The 22760-nt window shown below is 33.3% G+C and overlaps 1 protein-coding gene across 1 annotated transcript in view; it reads left to right on the top strand.

The window, feature by feature from the left end:
* Positions 1-22760, top strand: part of LOC140446437 (uncharacterized) — a 47901-nt gene that overhangs the window by 10066 nt on the left and 15075 nt on the right. The window contains exons 2-3 of the mRNA XM_072538988.1: positions 4209-6043; positions 17738-17897. Of these exons, the coding sequence (XP_072395089.1) occupies positions 4209-6043; positions 17738-17897 (1995 nt within the window). The remainder of the gene's footprint in view (positions 1-4208; positions 6044-17737; positions 17898-22760) is intronic.

The following is a 22760-nucleotide window of genomic DNA, read 5'->3' as shown; positions in this document are numbered from 1 at the left end:
TTCTAATTTCATTTACATTCCTTTTGAGTACAATAAATATAGGACTAGCCCACTTACTACTCTTTACCTTTGATAAAATACCCATACTGACCATTCTACCTAACTCTTCCTCTACTTTTGGCTTCAATGCATATGGCATTTCATAAGCTCTGTGAAATATTGGTTTCACACCATCCCTCAACTTTATATGTACTTTAAAATCTTTAATAGAAGACATGGCTTCTTCTCTAAAATTTTTGGTAAATTTTGTTTTAACTTGTTTTACTAAAACCTCCAGTTTATTGCTATCATTTTTACCTTGATGTTCACTGCTTATTGAATCTAACCTTTCAATATTGATGCCGTTTATATTAAAACTTGTTTCCCAATTTGGTAAAATAACACATAACCAGTTACGTCCAAGTAAGGGAAAGAATGTACGATTGCAATTTATAACTACCAAAGGTAAGCAAAATGCCTAATTATTAACCCTTACTTTTTCTTCTTCTTAGTCGTTGACCTGATGCAGGTATCGTGATATCATGAAGCTATTAGCTAAATTTCTCAATGTTCCTCCACGTTTTTCTATCTTCTGCCATTCGAGCACATTCTGACAATGGAGCGCCAATGGTAGCAACAATATGGTCCGTGTATCGTGTGGGAGATCTACCTCTATTTCTTTTGCCTTCTACTTTTCCCTGGATGGTAAGTTTTTCAAGACCATTTCTTCGAAGCACATGTCCAAAATAGCTTATTATTTGTTCTGATATTTGTGTTCTTAGTCTTTTCTTTATGTTTAGCTGGTCCAGTATGGATTCATTTGTTCTTCGGGCCACCCATGGTATTCTCAGCATTCGTCTTCAGCAGTACATCTCAAATACATCTATGTTCTTTTTGTCTTTCTCAGTAAGGGTCCAGCATTCCAATGCATAAGTAAAAACTGGAAAAACTAGACTTCTTACTAGTCTCATTTTTGTATCGGTAGTTATTTCATGGCTTTTCCAAATTTTTGTTAATTTTGCCATAGCGCTTTTTGCGATTGCTGACCGCCGCTTTATTTCTTGAGTACAGCTTCCTTTGTTGGTTATTAATGAGCCCAGATACACAAATTTATCTACAACAGCGATATTGTTTATCATGACCAGATGATTTTGATTGTTGTTAGCTCTGTCAATTATCATGATTCTCGTTTTATCTCTGTTTATTTTAAGTCCCATCGTTAAGCTTACGTCTTCTATCCGTTGTAGTAGGTGAATCAATTCAGCTTCAGAACTAGCGAGGATAGTAGTATCATCTGTATATCTCAAGTTGCAAATCTTCTTCCCGCGAATGGTGATGCCACCGTTCCAGTCCTCAGTAGCTTTCCTCATTATCCATTCACCATAGATGTTAAATAGAATTGGGCTTGGTATGCAGCCTTGTCTCACGCCCTTTGTGACCCTGAAACTATCGGTTAATTCCCCATTTATTCTAACTCTGGCATAATTGTTATTGTACAGGCTTTTAATTAGCAGTATCAGATGATTGGGGACTCCCATTTCAGACAAAACCTGCCACATTTTACTCCAGTTGACCAAATCGAAAGCTTTACTATAATCTATGAAGCACAAATATGTGGTGATGTTGAATTCTCTGGATTTTTCTACAATCTGCCGTACGTTTAAAATTTGTTCTCTAGTACCGCGTCCGGGGACGAAACCTGCTTGTTCCTCCGCAATGTTAGGTAGTAAAAAGGGCTTTATCCTCTCGAGAATTATGTGTAAGAGTATCTTATTGCAATGCGCAATTAGAGCAATTGTGCGATAGTTGCTACATAAATCTTTCGCTCCCTTTTTATGTATGGGAATATATAGTGATTGTGTCCAGTCCTCCGGCCATTTACCTGTCTCCCACACTCTTTGATATCCACTCCAACGTCATCTAGGGCCCAAATCATTTCAATAGGTATGTTATCTAGACCGACAGCTTTCTGACTTTTTTGCCTCATAATTGCTGCTTCAACTTCACTTTTGAGTACTTCAGGTTCCGTCACAAAACTGGCATCTTCTTGTTGTGATGGGGCGTCTGTGCTTTCCTCCATCATCAGTCGTCCACAGTATTCTTTCCATCTGTGTAAAATATCTTTTTTAGAAGTGAGTAGAGTTCCGTTATCATCTTTGATAGCAAGGTAGTTTGGTGTAAAGGAACGTGTTATCTGCTTAATTTTTTTAAACATTTCTCTGGTCTTAGTTTTGGTTTTATGATGTCCCTTCTATTTCCATGCAGATTTTGTTCAAGTGTGTGTTCTTGTCCTTTTTGCAGAGTCGTTTTATTTGACCGTTCAGCGCTTTATAGGCCTCTTTATCACTTTCACTGTTCAGTCCTGTGGCTTTTAAGCACTTCCTCTCCTGTATTTTAGTCCACGTGGAGTCTGTTATCCATTGTTTTCTTCTTTCTTCTCTATCACTCTTAATGTTTTTCGCAGCATTATGCAATATGGATTTTGTTTTTGTCCATATGCTATTTGAGGACTCTTCTGGATTTAATGATTGTTTGAGGTCACATAGCTTTTACATTGCGGCTTTTTTGTACAGATCGTTATATCTTAGATGCCATTTAGTTGTTGTATTTCCTGTTTTTGGACTGTTTATTAACTTCATGCGGAATTCAGCTGATAAAAATTTATGGTCGCTATTACAATCTTTTCCTGGACTGGTTAACATCCTTAACAGCGCTCCTCCAACGGGTTTTTACCAGTATAAAATCTATCTGATTTCTGTATCTATTTCCTGGTGATACCCAAGTGTATAGTCGTCTTGGGTGATGTTGAAAGCCTGTATTAGTAACAAACAGGTTAACCCTTACAATTACCTTAATTTCTCCCAAGATTTCTACATTCTGACCAGTATCAACTTTCAACTTATACTTTACAGGATACATTTCTAAAAATGACAACTCTTTTTCATCATCTTTAACATGAATAACACTTTTACATGCTCCAGAATCTACTTCAAAATTTAAAAGCTTACCTTCTATATCTAATGTGACTTTACATGGTTTCTCATGGTCTTGTTCTACATTATCAATAAAACTTAACTCTAAGGAAATTTCCTCACACTCACTATGATTGTATTGCACGACTGGTGTGGCCTCTTTTGTGGCAATTGTAACACTCCCAGTTCTTCGCAGGACAACTTTCTTGGTTATGATTCCTTTGGTTTTGGTAAATTTTTGCTGTTTGTTGCACCCAACTTTGACAAGTCTGTATCTGACTCCAAAAATCTTAATTGATCTTCTACCGCCGCCATACTTTGGGCTTCTTGAAGAGCTTTTTCGAATGTTAAATTACTTTTAGTCAGTAATTTTCTTCTTATTGTATCTGATTTCAGCCCACAAACGAACTTATCTCATAAGGCTTTATTTAAGAAGTTACCAAATTGACAGTGCTTGGAAAGGTTTTTCAACTTTTAAGCATAATCTTTTAATGGTTCATTTGGCTCCTGTTTGCTTAAATAAAAGTTATACCTCTCTGCAATGATTAATCGTTTGGGACTATAGTGCAGAACAAGAACATCTTTCAATTGCTGATATGTTTTCATCCGTGGTAACTCTGGTGCTAACAAATCCTTTAATACCTCATACGGTTCCCCTTCTATGAAAGTGAGGAACATCGATACTTTTTTATTATCTTCCACCATGTTACACTCAAAAAGCTCTTCCATACGCTCAATATATGAGGTTATGTCAGAACTGTTAAGGTTAAACTGCTCAATATTACCAATTAAAGCCATAACTTCCACGGCCCGTAGATCTGACTATCTATGTCACCAAATTTGTTATATATTTATAGTAATATAATAAATAAGACTCAACTAACTTCAACTAACTTATTTATTGACCCCTCACAATTGACATGACACAGATAACCGAAAATAACGTAAAACATAGCGGCCTCCTTTCTAAAGGTACTTTCATAACACCCATGAGCGTAGAAACTGTCCTTCCTGTACAATCCTGAATGAATGAATACTAATATTTGTATGTAATTACCTGGCTAAAGATTCTAAACCAAGGCTAAAATACAAAAAAAGTTTCTGTATTCCATTTTTGTTTTATTTATACTTATGATGACAATTAAAACAAATTTATAAATTATCGCTGTTATTTTTTTTGTACATATCCCACTTGATACTTTTATGTTTTAATTGTATTATTTTATTTTATTTTATTTTATTTCTTTCATTTTTCAGTTATTGCTGTACTATACTTATTATTGGAATGTATCTTAGTAACTATGAAGTGGCTGGAACAACTTGTCATGACGACGTCAATATAACTGTCACCATTTTACCCTCGTATGATGAATATGATTCACAACCAATAGAATACACAACCAATTCCATTCACGAAATTAATACAGTTTGCCAAAACGTTACTTTGCCTCTAAACGCATCACACCAGAGCTTTTGTAATGGTTGCCTGCGGACTCTTAAGATTCAACAATCCAATGTGACTGTGATACCACCATTAGCATTTAGTAATGAACCCCAGGTTTCCTTTTTATTCTTGTCGGATTTAAACATTTCGCAGATATTACCAGGTGCTTTTGGACAAACAACATTAACCGAGATCTACCTCTCTGGTAATAATCTATCAGAAATTAATTTAGGGGTTTTTAACTCACTTCATAACCTTAAAATTCTTGATTTATCAAAAAACAAACTTATCACGTTACCTAACCATTGTTTTACTGGTTTGACAAATTTGGAAATTTTAGATTTATCACACAACAAGATACTTGCTTTTTATTTCACTATATTCGATCCAAGCTTACATAACCTGGTAACACTGGATTTAAGTTATAACAAACTTTCAAAATTTGAAGTTGACGTCAAAATAAGCATTAGCAAGATCATATTGAAGAGCAATTCCCTGCGTTCGATGGATTTTTGCCCACTGATGTTTAACGAAGTCCAAATGAGTACGAACAAAATAGACCGCCTTGATTCTCAAAAATGCAGTACGAATGAAACAAGATTAATAGAATTTGATATAAGCTTTAACAATATTGATAAAATTGATCCTACTTATTTTAAAGATGCCAATACCTTAATTAGACTTAAATTAAATAACAACAACATACATATTCTACCGCAAGAGATTTTTGGCAATCTAAATAAATTAAAAGAGTTAAACATTTCGCATAATTCCATTAAAACTTGTGAATTTGGTATCTTTGATAATTTAAAAAATATTGAAATAGTGGATATTTCCAATAACGAATTAGATCGTTATCCAAAGTCTCTTCATTCTTTAAGTACTTTAACTGAACTATATCTTGAAAACAACGGCATCTTAAATATAGATCCAAAGTTTTGTGATGACTTTCCAGTTTTAAAAGAGATATCACTGAGTACCATGAACTTATCTTGTGATAATTTAGTAGATTTATTTCGTGTTCTTAAAAAAAGAAATGTTAAGTTAATAAGCAAGACTGTTAAAAATACTTCTAGTGTTCATGGTATTTCGTGTAAAAATCCTGAACTAATTGTGTCATCACTTCCGCCATATGAAAATGCTTCTAATCAGGTTATCGAAACTGTTTTTCAGAATTATTTCGATAATGGTTTCAAAAATAGCAATTTCTTTAAATTGCTAAATAACTTTCAACTATCTACTATAGCAAACTTACAACAAGAAGCTTTTTCCCCTACAGAAAACTCAGAATTAGAAGAAAAGTTAGAGGAAAACTCCAAAGATATTAATGATCTAACAAATCTATTGAGGCAATACTTAGTTAGAGAAAATATGAATAATGATGAGAAAGATTCGGTCGAATATATGAATGAAGTAAATTTAAGTAGTTACTTAAATAGCTTGAAAGAGACTATCCCATCAAAATTAACTGATAATAAAGAAGATAGAATTATTGACAGAGAAGGAAATGAATATGAAAAAATTATGGTCCTTCTTTCAATTAATACCTTTCTGTTTATATTTGTTTGTATATCTATTTTAGTTGCCATTGTATATTATATTAAAAAGTCGTCTAAAATCGTAACACAAGAACAGGTAGAACTTGTCAGCAAATGCTAGATAAATATACAAAGTAAGTGCCCCAATTTCCATAAATAATACATTCCCCACAATAAAGTGGCTTCATATAATCGCGGTTAACTATCCGTTCATCGGATTCCTATTCTGAAACACTTTCGGTCGAGTTTGGTCTGTAAGGACGAAAATAAAATACCATCCCCAAGCACCAGCATACCTTTTAGTGCTAATTTTGCATCAACATGTCCACGATTTGCAAATTTTGCAAAAAAGAGAGTTTCTCGTCTTTTGCAATTTCCTCTCTTAGCATGATGGGACTCTGGTACAACTTCAACCTCAATGCCTAAGAGTCTTAAGGCTAAAGCACGCACAGCTTTTGACGAATGTTTGTCAACTGCTCTCCGTCGTATACTCTGTTGTACCAGTTATTCTATACCTAGGTTTCTTGAAATTGTCTTCGCGTTTTTAAAAGTTCTCCATCTGAGCTGTTGTTTTTGTAGATTACAAATGCGTTATTTGCTGAGAGATTAAAGATATTATAAAATACCACCATCGGCCAACTTTTCGTATTTTTGGAAACATTAGATATGATGTGATCATTCTATCTAAAACATTACTCCACTTTTTGTGGAAATCCTCTTTTACTTCTTCTTTTTATGTGGGCATGACTCGGTCTGTTTTTTAATGTCACTCCAGTAAGTTGTCGTTCCATCGTTTTCGTGGTCTTCCTACTGGTCATCTTCCTATTGGGGAACCGTCTCTCTCCGTCTTTACTATTTTATTTGTTGTCATTCGGCTTATATGATCGTTCCATTCTACTCTTCTATGTCTTACCCAGCTCTTGATGTTCTTTACCTAGCATCTACGTCGTATATCTGTACTTCTAGCTCTTTTATATAGTGTCTTACCATCAATTTTTTATCAAGTGATTTCACCTCTGCTGTTTCTAACATCATTTTTGTCCTCTCTGTGGCAGATCGTGTTTCTGCTGCGTATGTCATTATTGGCCTGAGGACTGTTTTGTAAATTCTGGCATTCATTTCTTTCCCGATATTTTTATTTCTTCATATTGTTTCATTCAGGCAGTCTGTTTGCTACATTTACTTGATTCTATTCACTGTTCTATTCTCTTGATATTATACTTCAGTTTCTATCTTTCTGTAGCTAGATAATATGATGCCTAGATATTTAAACTCCATCACTTGTTCTATTATCTGACCTTCCAACTCAAATTTACATCTTAGTAAATTTGTTGTTGTAACCATGCATTTTGTCTTTTTTGGGGTAATTAACATGTTACATTTTCTGGCGGTTATATTAAATTTGTGCAGCATATGTTGTAAATCGACTTCATTTAGAGATAATGGTATTGCGTCGTCTGCATAGCAGATTATTTTAAGTTGTTTTTCTCCCATTTTTTCTCCTTTTTTAGTTCTTATTTTTTTTATTATTTCATCCATAAACAGGTTGAACAATAGAGGACTCAAGGAATCTCTCTGTGTTATCCCATTTCCAGCTTCAATAGGATCGGTTAGTTCTTCTGTTACTTTTACTTTTATTGTGTTGTTTTGGTAGATATTTTCGGTCGTTTTGATTATTCCTGAAGGTATTTATCTTGCGTGCAATAAGTGGATAGCGTCCTTTAATTTGACCAGATCAAATGTCTTCTTATGGTCTACGAAACTTAGATACGCCGGTTTGTTGTATTCTAATGAATTCTCGTGCACTTGCCTCATTATAAATATAGTGTCGGTGCATGATTATCCCGACCTAAAACTTTGTTGTTCTTCTGCTAGTGTTAAAATTTTATTCAGTTTATTTGTTATCACTTTGATTGTTGATTTTAGTGTTGTGTTTAATAAATTCATTCCTCTGTAAATTTCTTGGTCCGATTTGTCTCCCTTTTTGAAGAGAGGTATAAGGATGCTTGATCTCCATTCTTGGGGAATTCTGTTTTGTTCTATTATTTTTTGAATTACTTTTAAAAATTTGTTTGGTCAGTTCTTGTCCTCCGTACTTTAGAAGTTCGTTCGGTATTTTCTCCGCTCCTGGTGATTTTCAATTTTTAATTTCCTTAACGCTTCCTTTATCTTTTCTTCCTCAATATTTATTTCTTCGTTTGTCGTCACCTCAGCTGTTGGTGGTTTCTACCCATTTTTCCTTTTAAACGTGTTTTGTTTTTATTAGTTCGTGAGAAGCTCTGCCAGTGTTCCCTTTTTATTTGTCTAACTAAAGTATTCGTTTTACTTCTGATTCATTTATAGTGGTTATATGAATGTTTTGTTTGTTGAGTTCTGTATTGTAAAAAGTATTCTTCTTTTCTTCACATTATGTGCTCACTTCCTCTCTAAACCATGGTGTTTTCTGTTTTGATATGTTATTATTCGTTATTTTCGTCTCTCCAAGTGATTCTTTTGCTGCGTTAATTATGTTTCTTCTGAGTTTTCCCAGCTTTCCTCGATGTTATTGTTTTCTAATATTTCATTCCCAGTGATCTTCTCTGAAATTCTTTTTCTGTATAAGTATTCTGTGAAGTGTTTTCTGTATTTATTCCTTCTACATTGATTTTTGTTTGTGTTAGCGCCGCTCTCTTGGGTGTAAAGTATTTCAGGATGATTTTAATTTTACATCATACTAGGCTATGGATGTTACATCTGATGAGTTGAGGCAAGTTCGTTATTCAAGCAGAAGTTTATCATCAGTTCTCCATTTTTGTTTTTAACATCATCGTTATGTTTTTCTTAATTCCGGGTAGTATTTGATTGAATATTCGAGTGTTAAAATCCCCCAACATTATCATCTTCCCTCTCACTTGATCTACTACTTGTTGTAATTGGTCATAAAACGTTTCCCTTGTTTTTTAAGGATTGTTATTTTTTGGCCTTATACTCTGATGATGTTCAGGTATTCCTTCTCCATTCTTATCTTTGCTGTTACAGTACTTTCTGATATGTATTGACACTCTTTAATGTGATTTTGGTACCTTTGGTATATTAGTAAGGCTACACCTTCTTTGGCCCTGTTTTCTTTTGCTACTTCACTGTAGATTATGTAGAATTAATTGTGGAATTATAAGGAATATCTATTTCCGGTTTTTTTTTATCACACTATCTTCATCAATACTATCCTCTCTGTGCACAGTAGAAACAGCAATTGAGTTACTGCATTATTAGATTGTAGATTAGAATATTCCGACTATTCTTAAACGTGAGACTATTTGGTAATGTGAAATAGAACAAAGAAAACATTCAATTTTTTAACACGGCTGTGACATACCGGGGATAACGATACCACAGATAACGAGACGACTAATGTACACAATGTAAAAGTTGTCTAAAATCTACTGTTGGTTAATTGAAATGAAACACTATATATTTGTTGTAACATATATAAACTAAAATCGTTGTATCAGTCAAATAACCTCCAATGTTTTATTTTCCTGTTGTTATATTTAATCATTTTAATGTTGTTACATTTAATATGTTGTTTTACATTTTACAAAATAGTAATTTATTTGTATGATAGAAAATAAAAGTACATAAAAACAAATTTGAAATTTATGTTTTTTTTATATGTTTCAATTTTATTGATTAAAGGATATAAAACCTACTTTAATCCTATGTTTGTATGCTTACCTTACCTTACTTGATTTGCCTCTGCTCTGAATAAGATTACGGTTGTTCTGTTAAATCAAGTATGTGATGATTGGCAGTATAAACTGATTTAATGCGTTTTTCTTCGGATGGAGTGGCGTCCTGGATTTGAATATAACTGTATTTTTACCAAAAGATGCCCAAGCCTGTTTCATTCTTCTGCTGGTTTCTGGGAGTAAGGAGTCATATTCATGTATTCATTTTCCCAGATACAGACTCGTCTACCACCTCTAGTGCAGTGTTGTTATTATTACATCCTACACATCCACTAGCGTGGTGTGCATGGTTTGTATTTCTATCAATTTCATTTTTAGGCCTACTTCATTCCTAGCTGCATTGAGGTCGCTTATTAGTTTACCTCTTAGCTCGCTTAAATCTTATCTTATTTATCTCTTATCTCGCATATTGAGGACGTTTATTTTTTGTAATTCTGCAGGATTATTAGCAATCGGATCGATTGCTAATAATCGGCAAATCTTATCAGTTTTCCTTTGTTAGTGATCTAAGCTTTCTTTTAGATCGTTAATATTTATACTCGTTTCTGTTGGTCTTGTGATTAATTGTATTCTTTCAAGTTTCAGACTTACAACAATGTTTGCTCTAATTAGTCTATGGTTGCTCCCTGTTTAAAATTTATTAATTACAGTGACACCTTTTATTGTAGCAATCTTGTAGGTTAGAATGAAGTAAATTTTGTTTTTAGTGGTTCCATTTGGTGATAGCCAAGTTCTTGTTCTGTTCGATTTTTTCTTAAAGAATGTATTTGTAATATGCATGATTTGGTGGTGTGCAAACTGAACCAGTTTTTCTCCCATTCTATTTATCACACCAACTTCATACTTTCCCATGACTTGTTTCTTGTCTTTTTTCTTCACTACTTTGGCATTAAAGTCACCAAATAAATACTTTAAATGACTTTTATTGTTATTTACTGCTTAAGTTATGTTACTGTAGATTTAGGCTTAACTCAGACGTACCACTTTCCACCAACAAAACAGTGTTCGTACGGTGGTTGCCTTGTCGATTAAAACGACCACTATCCGTCAACAATTTTGTGGACGTGCTGTGGTTGGATGAACCACAAATGAACCACACAAATCACACAGTACAGCGATGGATTTTGAAGAAAAAGCATTGTTGTGGCTTTTACTGCGCCAAAAAAGACGGCGTCGTCGTAATAGATTGTATTAAGTTCATTATATTATCGAAAATAAAGAGGAAAGTCAGTTTCAACAACTTTATCATCATTAAAGACTGTATGATGACAAATTTTTTAATTATTTTTGAATGAGCAAAAGTACTTTCGATTATTTGTTAACAGAGTTAAGGATAATTTGAAACGAGTAGATACATCCATGAGGACAAGTATTCCTTCTGACGAACGCCTCGCAATCGCTCCAAGGTCAGTAAAACCATTTTATTATTAAATGTTTATTAAAATATTTACCCAATAAACATGACGTCAATCAAAAATTTGAGATAAAAGCGACTCCTGGGAAAGTGGTGAAAACTGCGGTTGACTTGACGACAAAGCTTGTCCCGGAATCTCATGTGGCAAAAGCTCCGGTTCTGTTGGAGATAGTGATGCTTGAAGACTATTTCCTTGTGAAAATTCCGGTTGAACTCTTGGCGATCGGATCTCGAAATGCCGGATCTCAGGTCGGTCAGTTCGGATAAAATAGCGGTCTTCGGGAAACAGCTGTGATCTCTCTTGATATGTATTAGTCGTATTGTAACCATACCCGTGGTAACCATCGAACCTCTATCTCTCACATTGTAGGTCTTCATGGGTTCAGAAAAAGAGTATTTTTTAATAACATTTAAAATTTCTGTTTGAGCATCCATTTTAACACGGCTGTCTATCGCTTTAAAGCGGTCATGTAACGACATCAAAAAGTGCATATCACTATTATTGTAATAAGCTGGCTTTGATTCGTCACTTATCCTATCGGATAGACGGCTTGACAATTTGTTTATTAGATCTGTATCTAGGTTTGTATTTTTTATATTATTCTTCTGAATATATTTCTCTCGTTGATTATTTTTATTTTGTTTTTCACTTTTTGTAGGGGTAGGGTTTTGAATGGAACTTTCTGTAACCCTCCTCTCAGCTATGGGTTTTAAAAATTTAAACTGTCGAAATACAAATATTTTCTTCGTTAAGATGTCCCAGATCCACTCTTTTGTGTGTTGTTTGCTTTTACTTCTCTATTGTAACACTCGACAAAAGTTCGCCACTTCCGTTGCAGTTGTACAGCTGTAACAAAAAGAAAATATATTTTTTTATTTGTTACAGATACTTAGCAACTGGATGTTCATTTAAGGAAATACACTATACGTTTAGATGTGGTCCAACAACTGCCAGTGAAATACTCAGGGACGTGTGTCGCCAGATATGGACTAAATTGCAACCTATTTATTTACCAAAACCTAATACAGAATTGTCGCGAGATATAGCCAACAAATTCAAAAATAAAACCAATTTCCCAAACTGTGTAGGAGCCGTAGATGGGAAACATATACGGATCATACATCCACGAAATAGTGGTTCTTTATATTTTAATTTTACGCACTTCTTTTCTATTGTTTTATTTGCTGTTTGTGACGCGAATTATTTATTCGTATATGTTGATGTTGGAGCTTATGGGAAAACAGCGGATTCTACTATTTGGAAAGACAGTAGCTTGTACAAATTAATGGAAAGTAATGCATTAGATTTACCAAAAGCAGAACCAATTAGCACTTAAGGTAGTCCTTTGCCGTATACGTTTATTGGAGATGAAGCCTTTGGGTTAAATAAAGATTTATTAGGACCATACGTTGGAAAACAAGTATCGATTAAAAAACGCATTTCAACTACAGATTATCGCGGGCTCGAAGAAATGTGAAAAGCTCTTTTGGAATATTAAGTGGCGAATTTTGCATAGACCATTAAATGTATCAATCGACTTTGCGGTAGAAATTATGAAGACATGTACAATATTACATAATATAGTACGCAATCGAGAGGGTTATGAGTATGAAGATACTTTATCAATGGAACAATGGACAATAAATTCGATAAGAGATAAGTACGCTGATTATTTTGTAAGCCCTGAGGGCGAATTACCATGGCAATATAAAAGTATATAATATATTTTGAGAATGCTTCAAACTAAATACTACATAATTACATTTTAATAAACTGTACTTACCACACTTATTCTTTTCTTTTTTGTCCTTTTCATTGAAGTTTTCACAGAATTTCATACAAATATTTTCCCATGCCTTTGTTCTCTCTATCCGGTTGCTATAAACAGCACTGGTATAGTCCCAAATACACGGCAGATTATGAATTTCTTAAATAAAGGCTTCCGTATCAAACCTATCTTCTGTGCCAGCCATGTCTTAATAAAAAAATACAAATATTTAACAATCACCCCGTGAATGACGCTTTGGCTAGGGAGTCGCTGTGCTGGTAGAGATGCCGTGCCTCTGGTCCATGGTACATCTGTATTCATTTTACCATGCCTCTGGTCGGCTTGTGGTCGGTGAATTGCCCATGTGAGCGCAGGACGGGCAGCATCGGCGATAGTTTTGTGGACGGTATCACCCACCGACGACGACAGTTGTTGATACCGACCACAGTCTGTCGTCCGTCTGAGTGCTACCACGATATTTCATACAAATTGTATACTCTCAACACACAACCACTTTTTTGTGGTTCTAATGTAGTCGGAAAGTGGTACGTCTGAGTTAAGCCGTACTCTCTTTCTTCGTCAGTGTAAGTAATCGTTGGGGCGTATATTTGTATATTGTATCTCTTTGATAGTTATAAGGTTAGGCTAGCTTCTCTATCCGAGATACTAGTTATTTCTACTACTCTTCGTTTCCATTTTTTGTTAAATACGAATAAAATATCACCTGTTCGGCCCATGGATATTCCTTGTTGTTGAAATTTATTTCCTGACGTCAATTCCAATAGCTCTTCATCTTGCCGTCGTGCTTCGCTGATTTTAGATTTTCAGTTTCTTTTTTAGTTCTACAAGTCTGGATTGATTGAGTGACAGTTAAATGTCGCTATCTATAGCGTTGTTGTTTTATTTGGGTAGTGGTTTAGCGGTAGTTTAGTCTGCCCTGATCCTGAAAGCTACCTAGTTTAGGCCCATTTGGGCCTACGGAAAATGAGGACCATGATTTGAGTGTGCCTTACATGTTAGTGGTTATAAGGCGTATCTTATTACGCTGCCTCGGTGCGGGTTAGTAAGGGTTCGCTAGTGTTTTCCGGTTTTAAGGCGTTGAAACCCGCCTTTTATTCTTCTTCTTCTGCTATGTAACTTACTTCCATAATACGCCATATCGGCCAGGGAAATAAGCAAAAAAAGTACCCTGTTTTTGACACTCGTCCGGCCAGGCAAACGACAGTTGTTTTTAGTAGTATGGACCTCTGTATCAAAAACGTATATATTTCCTGCAGTCGATTTTTTGGACTTAATTAGTTATTAACAAATTAAGGTAAAAAAACGGAAAATTTTTGCTTTTTTCGTCTATCAGAAAAAAGTGAAGCATTTTAAACAAATTTTAAAAGAGAAATAATAATTATACAAACTTATATAGGAATTAATATAAAAACCTTCAAAATGGCGTTTTCTAAATGTTTCTATCCTTATTTTTTGCTTAGTAAGTTGCAAAATAAGTAAAAAATTTCGGCTTTTTATAAATGTTAATAACTTTTTTGAAAATAAACTTATAACATTTATGTTTTATGAAATGCTGTGTCTTCTAGTGCTTAAAATATGGTTCAAATTTCAAAGTGATCGGTCAAATAGTTTAAAAGTTATTTTATTTGTTTATTCCAAAATAATTTTTTTTGCAACAATATATGTCAGAAAATTATATAGTTTTAGTAATTGTAAGGGTAGTTTCTGGAAGAAGAAGACTTGTTCTATTATTTACGTTAAAAAAAAATAAGAAAATTAATTTTAAATATTGCAAAATAATTTTGCAAAAACATCTTCAATTTTTTGCTTATAAACAATTAGAATAACTTTTTAATCATTGCCTGTAAGAATATTATTTTTTTATATTTACAAAGCCTGAATTTTGTCACAAATTTGAAAGAAAAAAATTGCCCTAAAATAGTTTGGGACAAAGTTAGCCTCTTTTTTTATTTAATTCATGACAGCTTTGTTTATAACAATTAAGAAATCTAATTAGCGTTATTTATAAGAACATACTTTAGTTTTATTGTACTAAATTTTAAAAATATTGCCCTTTAATGAAATTGTCCACAAAGCTTCAAAATGTGTTTTGGCCTTTAAAATCGGCCAGCTTAGAAACTCGCGGGAGTTGAGGGGAGGGGGAAGGCGCTGTTAACTGTATCCCTGGTCCTTTATTTTGTATTTCAACATTTCTTTTTGAACTTATATGTACTTTTTGTGTACATTACGAATATGCATTATTTCAATAAATAAATTGTCAAATAAACCACGTAATTTGTTTAGTTAAGTTTGATTAATGTATACTTCTTTAATAAAATTGTAAATAATTTATTAATAATTTAAGGTAAATAAAGTCAGAATAATTTCTTTTCCTACAAATTTTACTCATATATTTTTTTATCCTATCTATGTAAATTTATCAATCTATTTTTTACAATACTGTAAATAAATCTAATTTAATACTTCTAATTTTTTCATTGCAAGTATTCAAATATAAATTCAAAGATCATGTTATTTACAACATGAAAGTTTTACATGTTGTAAGGGACTCTTCTAGGGTCGAGTAAATGGACTATTCCATTTTGTTGGACCATCGGAAGACAACAATTCGAATTCACAATGAATTCAGAAAGGGAAGGAAAAAGAGAATTAGAAGGAGAAAGTGTACAAAGCTATAGTTTTATTTTTATATGTTTTTAACTCTTTTTTTCCACTTAATTTATTATTAAGATTACATTACCATTAATTTACAAGTATACCTAATAATTTTTTCAATACAATGTTAATAACTAATATTGTTCTGAAGCTATTTTCTTGTGACATCTTAATGCCATTTCCTATTTTTTGGGGAATAAGCCACAATTTAAGTTTATAATAAGTTTATTTTTGATGTTTCGATTTCTACTTCGAAAATCTTTCAAAATACAGAACATTAAAAAATTAATCAAATTTTGTTTTTGGTTACTTGGTAGAACATTTTTCTAATAACTTTTCCAATACTATTTTTAGAAACAATTATAAATTAATTATTTACAATTTTATTAAAGAAGTATAAATGAATCATAAATATTTATGTTTTCAAATAAAAATTATCTCAAATATTACAATAAAAATTTGAAAAAAAAATGTTTAAACAAATTAGATAGTTTATTTAACAATTTATTTATTGAAATAATGCATATTCCCTTCGGCTTTCCCTTCCCCCTCCGTTCGGCTCCTGTGAGTTTCGAAGCCAGCCGATTTTAAGGACCACTTTTTGAAGCTTTGTGGACGATTTCATTAAAAGGCAACCTTTTTGGAATTTGGTACGTTAAAACTAGGAAGTATGTGCTTTTAAATAACGCTAATTATATTTCTTAATAGTTATTAACAAATCTGCTATGAATTAAATAAAAAAAGAGGCTAACTTTGTCCCAAATTATTTTAGGAAAAATTTTTTTTTTTCTATTAAATTTGTGAAAAAATTTAGGCTTTTTAAATATAAAAAATAATATTCTTACAGGCCATGGTTAAAAAGTTATTCTAATTGTTTATAAGAAAAAAAGCGACATGGTTTTGCAAAATTATTTTGCTATATTTAAAATTAATTTTCTTAATTTTTTTAATGTAAATGTCTTTTACAGATATTTAGGGCCAGAAACTGCCATTACAATTACTAAAACTATATAATTTTCTGTTTTGGGATAAACAAATAAAATAACTTTTAAACTATTTTGACCGATCACTTTGAAATTTTAACCATATTTTAAGCACTACAAGACACAGCATTCCATGAAATATAAATGTTATTAATATCGAAAAGTTATTAATATTTATAAAAAACCGAAATTTTTGACTTATTTTGCATTTTTCTAAGCAAAAAATTAGGATAGAAACATTTAGACAACTCCATTTTGGAGGTTTTTATATGACTTATATAGTTTCTTCTCTTCTGAAATTTGTTTAAAATGCTTCACTTTTTGCTGATAGACAAAAAAAGCAAAAATTTTCCGTTTTTTGACCTTAATTTGTTAATACTTAATTAAGTCCAAAAACTCGACTGCAGGAAACATATAGGTTTTTGTAACAGAGGTCCATACTACTCAAAGCAACTGCCGTTTGCCTGGCCGGACGAGTGTCATGAAAAGAATTTCCTTGGGCTAATATATTGCCCGGGGATTACATGACTTATGTCTTCGTGGACGTACGAGGTAGGATTCGTTGGCAGAGCTGGCTAAATTTTTAGATCAGCTGTGACCCATTCGTCACTATCAGTTAGGCATTTACCGGAGATTTTAATGCCCCGGTAAATGCTCTTACCAACAAAATAACATTCCCTCCAATACTTATAACAGTATGGCGTTAGATACGTGACCTAAAAAAAAGAAACAGCTACACCCCAACTATATGGCCTGGCACAACTATTATCTCAAGGACTTGTGTGGAAAAATAGAAATAAGCAATATTGTTCAAACAGAAAGACTCTTTCGGTCGTGACATATTGCAAGAACGAAAAAGGAAAGAATGGCAATAGTACACTGCTGAGAATTGAAACAAGAACAAAAGTAGGGCGACTAGAAATAATGATTAAAATAAAGTAAAGTAATATTGATTAAGTAATCATGCATACTCTATAACTAAGTAAATCTTATATTTGTTGTGACATCTGAAATTTACTTCTTTTAATGGGCCAATTTGGTTTGGGATTTTGATACATGTTTCATTCTTACTACGAAAATACTAATAAAAGTAATTGATCAATATAATACGTGGTCTGTGCCAACTATTACAGACAATAAATTTTATTAATTCAATATTTATCTTTATATAATCTTTTTTTTGTAAAATATTTCATTGTTTCTATTTCATTTTTTATTTAAAGATAAACTGAAGATAATTATATTATCAGCCAATGGCTTCCGGGACACTTCACAATAAGCTGCAATTATTCTGTTGATGTTGAAGTGTTTGTTTATTATTCTATTATTCCAGAAAATAATTTGTTATCAATATTTGTTACAAATAATAATATATCAACCATGGCAAGTTTAAGGTAAGCATAATTAACTTCGATTAAAATTAAAATAAAAGTCCACTGTATATTAATAAAAACAGTAAGTATATGAGTCGCCTATTATCAAAGTCGCTAATCTCCACCTTAAACAATTTCACAGGAACCGCGAAATTCTGTGGTAGCATTATTTCGGTTATGATTTGACTAATTATTATAATTTGTTGTAAATATGTACTGAGAATTTTGTATTACACACATTTTTTATGGTCTGCCAAAAATCTACTGAGAAAATTCAAAAAGAAAAATGAACATTGGTGATTGTGATACTAAGACTGTAACTTTGGTTACTTTGATACAAATTTCGCTGCCTCCAGGTCATTTAAAATGGGTCTAGTTAAATCAAAAGTCATTCTTATCAAAATTTATTTTATTTTAATAAAATTTTAATGAAATTACACATATAGTGCTATATTTTCTTCACTTTGTGGACCACAGAATGAGTCTTCTTGATTAGGTATGCTTGGTAGATCTATGTTTGGTAAAGGTGCTTTGTAGTATTTCAACCTTGAATTTTGGACCCAAGTATATCTCAAATAAATTTCAAGCAAATTCTTGACGTATTATAATTTCTCCTGCCTGTAATTTTTTATATTGTTGGCTTCAAGTATGGTAGGATTGATACGAGATACCCTTTCTTTAATCTTGGCTAAAATTCGAAACAGTTCAGTTGAAACTTTGAAATTTGGATTACCCTTCACCAAAATGTCTCCAGGTTTTTTAATGGATTGCTTTAGATAAAGTCGTTTACATTCGGTAATTTTAAAATAACACTGCCTTGTTGCTTTAATGAAGCTGTCAGCCTCGGTCTTTTAGTCGAAAGAATTAAAATCTTGGTCAGCTAACAAAACAGTGGTGTAATATTTGATTTCATTGTAATATTCTGCAAGATTTGCTACAGTTTTAAGTTTTTTTATTTTTCTTTAAATTAATCCAGATATCCTATCAGGAGGTATTAGTGCCCTCTAATAGGAAATAATATCTTCATTGTCTTTTTATTCACTGGAGATCGCTTACATAACCATGTTAAGCACACAGTAAGCACAATTCTATTCTTATTTTGACCGCCACATCCATCACACACAAGTCTCACAGTAGTAACCTTTGACATATCTGTTTGGCATAAACGGTACCAGATTGCAGAGGCTACATGATTGAAAGATTTCCCGTATTAGTCCTCAGTCAAGCAATGGCTGAATGAGTTCTGTGGCCCAAGTGCAACCTTTGAGTATCCCTGAACGACAAAGTTGCCTGCTGTAATATGCCTGCTGATCGGGCACTTTTGGTAAGGACAAGTTTTTCTAAAGGTCGAAGGAGAAAGTGATTGGGTTGGTATTTTATTCATTCAGTAAATTATAGAATACCCTAGCTCGTAGCTTGTGGATTCTTTTTTGACATATTAAATTAGCTTTCTCAACTTCTTCAGATTGTTTAATTTTTTCTTCTAGTGATAAACATGTAAAACTCATATCTGTACGTGGTGTACGAAAGCCTAAATTAAAATTTTTGTTAAAACCTCCCGAAAAAAGCCCCTCTTGACAGGTTTGTTTGACGAATCACTCGAGTAAAAACGGTAGAGCTTAGTAATGTTTAAGTTTTCAGATAGATATCAGCGTTCGGATTTGCCAAGGCAATAATGTGACTTAATACATTTTAACTTCATTATAAAAACGATAACACTTTGCTTCTTAGTTAAAAATTGTGTTGTCTTTCTGTCTTCACCCCTTCTGTCAATAGGTACATTATTGTCTTTTTTATAATTTTCAATGATGGTTCTAATTTTTTGTCGTTTCATCAATCAGCCAATCCCGTCCACTGCTGGACATAGGCCTCCCTCAGTTCTTTCCAGTGTTCTCTACACTGGGCCGCTTGTAGCCAGTTTCCCGCTACTCTTTTTATGTCGTCGGTCCATCTAGTCGGTGGTCGTCCTCGGCTTCTTTTATAATTTCTGGGCCTCCATTCCATAATTCGTCTTGTCCATCGTCCATCTTGTGTTCTGGCTAAGTGTCCTGCCCAGTTCCACTTAAGTCTCGTGGTTCTTTCGATGACGTCTTGAACTCCTGATCTTTGCCTGATTTGTCGGTTTGTTATGTGGTCTCGGAGGCTCACATTCAGCATTGCACGTTCCATGGCTCGTTGTGTAACTCTTAGTTTATTCGCAGATTTCTGCGTGAGTGTTAAAGTCTCTGCTCCATAAGTTTGTACAGGCAAAACACATTGGTTATAAACTTTTCGCTTGAGACACATGGGAATTGAACTTTTTAGAATATGGCTTAGTTTGCCAAATGCTGCCCATGTCAGGCCTATTCGCCTCTGTATTTCATTTGTTTGATTGTCTCTGTTTATTTTGATCTCGTGTCCCAGATATTTGTAAGTGTCTGTTTGTTGTATGGTATTATTGTCGATAGTTATATTTCCACTCATTACGAGATTTGTCATAAGTTTAGTTTTCTCAAAGTTTATCTTTAATCCTGCTCTTTCAGACAGACTTTTAAGCGAATGTAGCATAGAAACTGTATCCTGTAAGTTATCTGCGATTAATACGACATCATCTGCAAACCTCAAATGATTTAATTTTTCTCCATCTATATTGATGCCCATATCTTGCCATTGGGTGTTCTTAAATATTGACTCTAGAGCTGCCGTGAACAATTTTGGTGAAATATTGTCTCCTTGTCTTACTCCTCGACCTAAGCTGAATTTTTCTGTGTCTTCGTGTAGTCGTATACTTGATGTAGCGTTCTCGTAGATGTTTTTGATTAGTGACGTGTACCTGTAATCTATTCGACTTTGATTTTGGGCTTCCAGTACGGTTTTAACTCTACAGTATCAAAAGCCTTCTCGTAATCGACAAATGCAAGAACCAGTGGTATGTTGTACTCGATGCATTTTTCAATTAAGATCTTTATGGTATGCAAATAGTCATTTGTGCCATATCCTCTCCTAAAGCCTGCCTGTTCTTTGGGCTGATAGAAATCAAGTTAAGGTGTTAGTCTCTTTGTTAAGATTTTCATAAAGAGTTTATACATATGTGTCAAGAGGCTGATGGGTCTATAATTTTCTAATTTAGTAATATCACCTTTTTTGTGTAACAAGACTATCACTGCATTGTTCCAGTCTTTAGGAATCGTACCCGCATGTAAGCATTTATTAAACAGTTCGCTTACTGATTTTAATAGAATTTCTCCTCCTGCTTTTATTGCCTCAATAACGAGTCCATCGTCACCAGGCGATCGATGGTTCTTCATTTCCTTTAAAGCTGATCTTACTTCTGACACAGTAATGGGTAAAAGTATTTCCGATCCCTGATTTATGAGAGTCTTTACTCGTGTTGGTAAATTTTCTTGTGGTCTTTGGCTGGTATAGAGGTCTTTATAAAACTCTCTAGTTATTTTCAGTTATTTTGTCGTTTAATACTAAATATATTCAGAAATGCGTTTAGACAGACATTTACAATCGTATTATTAATTAAATTAATAAGATATTTGCACGCCGTTGTTGTCGCTGATCTCCTGGACCTTTTTTTTTGCAATTCTTGATACTTACGTCGTCTTTTTACATCCTGTATTTCAATACTATTTAATAATAATGCATCTTGCGCAATCTTTGTTGAATTGAAGTAGAATGGTATGTTAACTTCTGCAAGTTCACTTAGTTTCAATTTTTTGCACTCAAAAGCTGTTGATTTGTGCTGGCACTGCGGTTGTTTTCAAAGAAAACTGTTTTTGGATCTCCTGAAAAATTGGTGGGTCAAAAACAAGAGATTTTAAATTGAAATAGAGGTTTAAAGAATACTGTTACAAATAGTACACTTACCTGAGACGTTTCTTAACATTACATTTAGATTTTTCAGGTTGTCTAATTCATTTTCGAAATTTAGTTGGTATTACTGGCACGGGTGAAATATCCATTTTTTGTATTGACTTAAAAGTTCTTAAATTTCGATTAATGTGCTGTTAAATTGGCTCTTTTAAACATTGCTTGTTCTGATACGAAGATCTCCCAAAACATAGGTTACTTTGAAACGGTAAGCAAACTTTGTGATGTTTTTTTAGGCAAAATTTTGGCTGTTTTAATACTAAACGTTACTACCAGTCCATAGGTATTAATGAGACTAATCCAGGGGAGTACACATCTTAAAACTGGAAAAACTCATATTATTTAACTACATAACATTGTATTTAGTTTTACTTATATATAATTATTTTACTAGTTTTTTTTATGCATATCCAATTAAAAATAGAAAATAAACAATCTTTCTAAAAAGTATTCTTTTGTACATTCATAATTGGGTCTTTTTGGATTTGGTAGACAAAAAGTAAGTAATATTTAAATACAAAATTAAACAGAAACGATAAAAACTATGTGTAGATCTGTACAATCTTTATTATCGTATGGTGTGATGTTGTATGGTGTATGGTATGTATCGTTTGGTGTAACCTAAGGGCGCATCCACATTATGCCATGCCTTATGTGGTACGGACGCAATTGCGGCTTGGGTTCGGGGCCGAAAGCCGAACCGATTCCAAACCCGATTGATGGCGGTCTCGATGAAAGAGAACCGTACCGATCAGTGTAGTGTGTACGTTTGTATGTAGGCAATCCTCGTCGGCATTCAGTGAGGGATCAGTGCAATTGATCACGAAGACATCTCGTGGCCTGTCGATTCACAATAATTGCGTGCTTGATTGTTATTCGGGAAATGGAGTGGAATGAAGAAAATACACAAAACCTACTTGAAATGTATCATGGCGCCCTGTTCTGTGGAACAGCCGATTGGCAGATTATAAAGACCGGAACAAACGTCGCGATGCATTGTTGGAAATAAGCGTATCTTTTGGAGTG

Source organism: Diabrotica undecimpunctata, chromosome 7 (genome assembly GCF_040954645.1).
Source record: "Diabrotica undecimpunctata isolate CICGRU chromosome 7, icDiaUnde3, whole genome shotgun sequence".
Lineage (NCBI taxonomy): Eukaryota > Metazoa > Arthropoda > Insecta > Coleoptera > Chrysomelidae > Diabrotica > Diabrotica undecimpunctata.
This window is presented reverse-complemented; position numbering and strand designations above follow the sequence as displayed.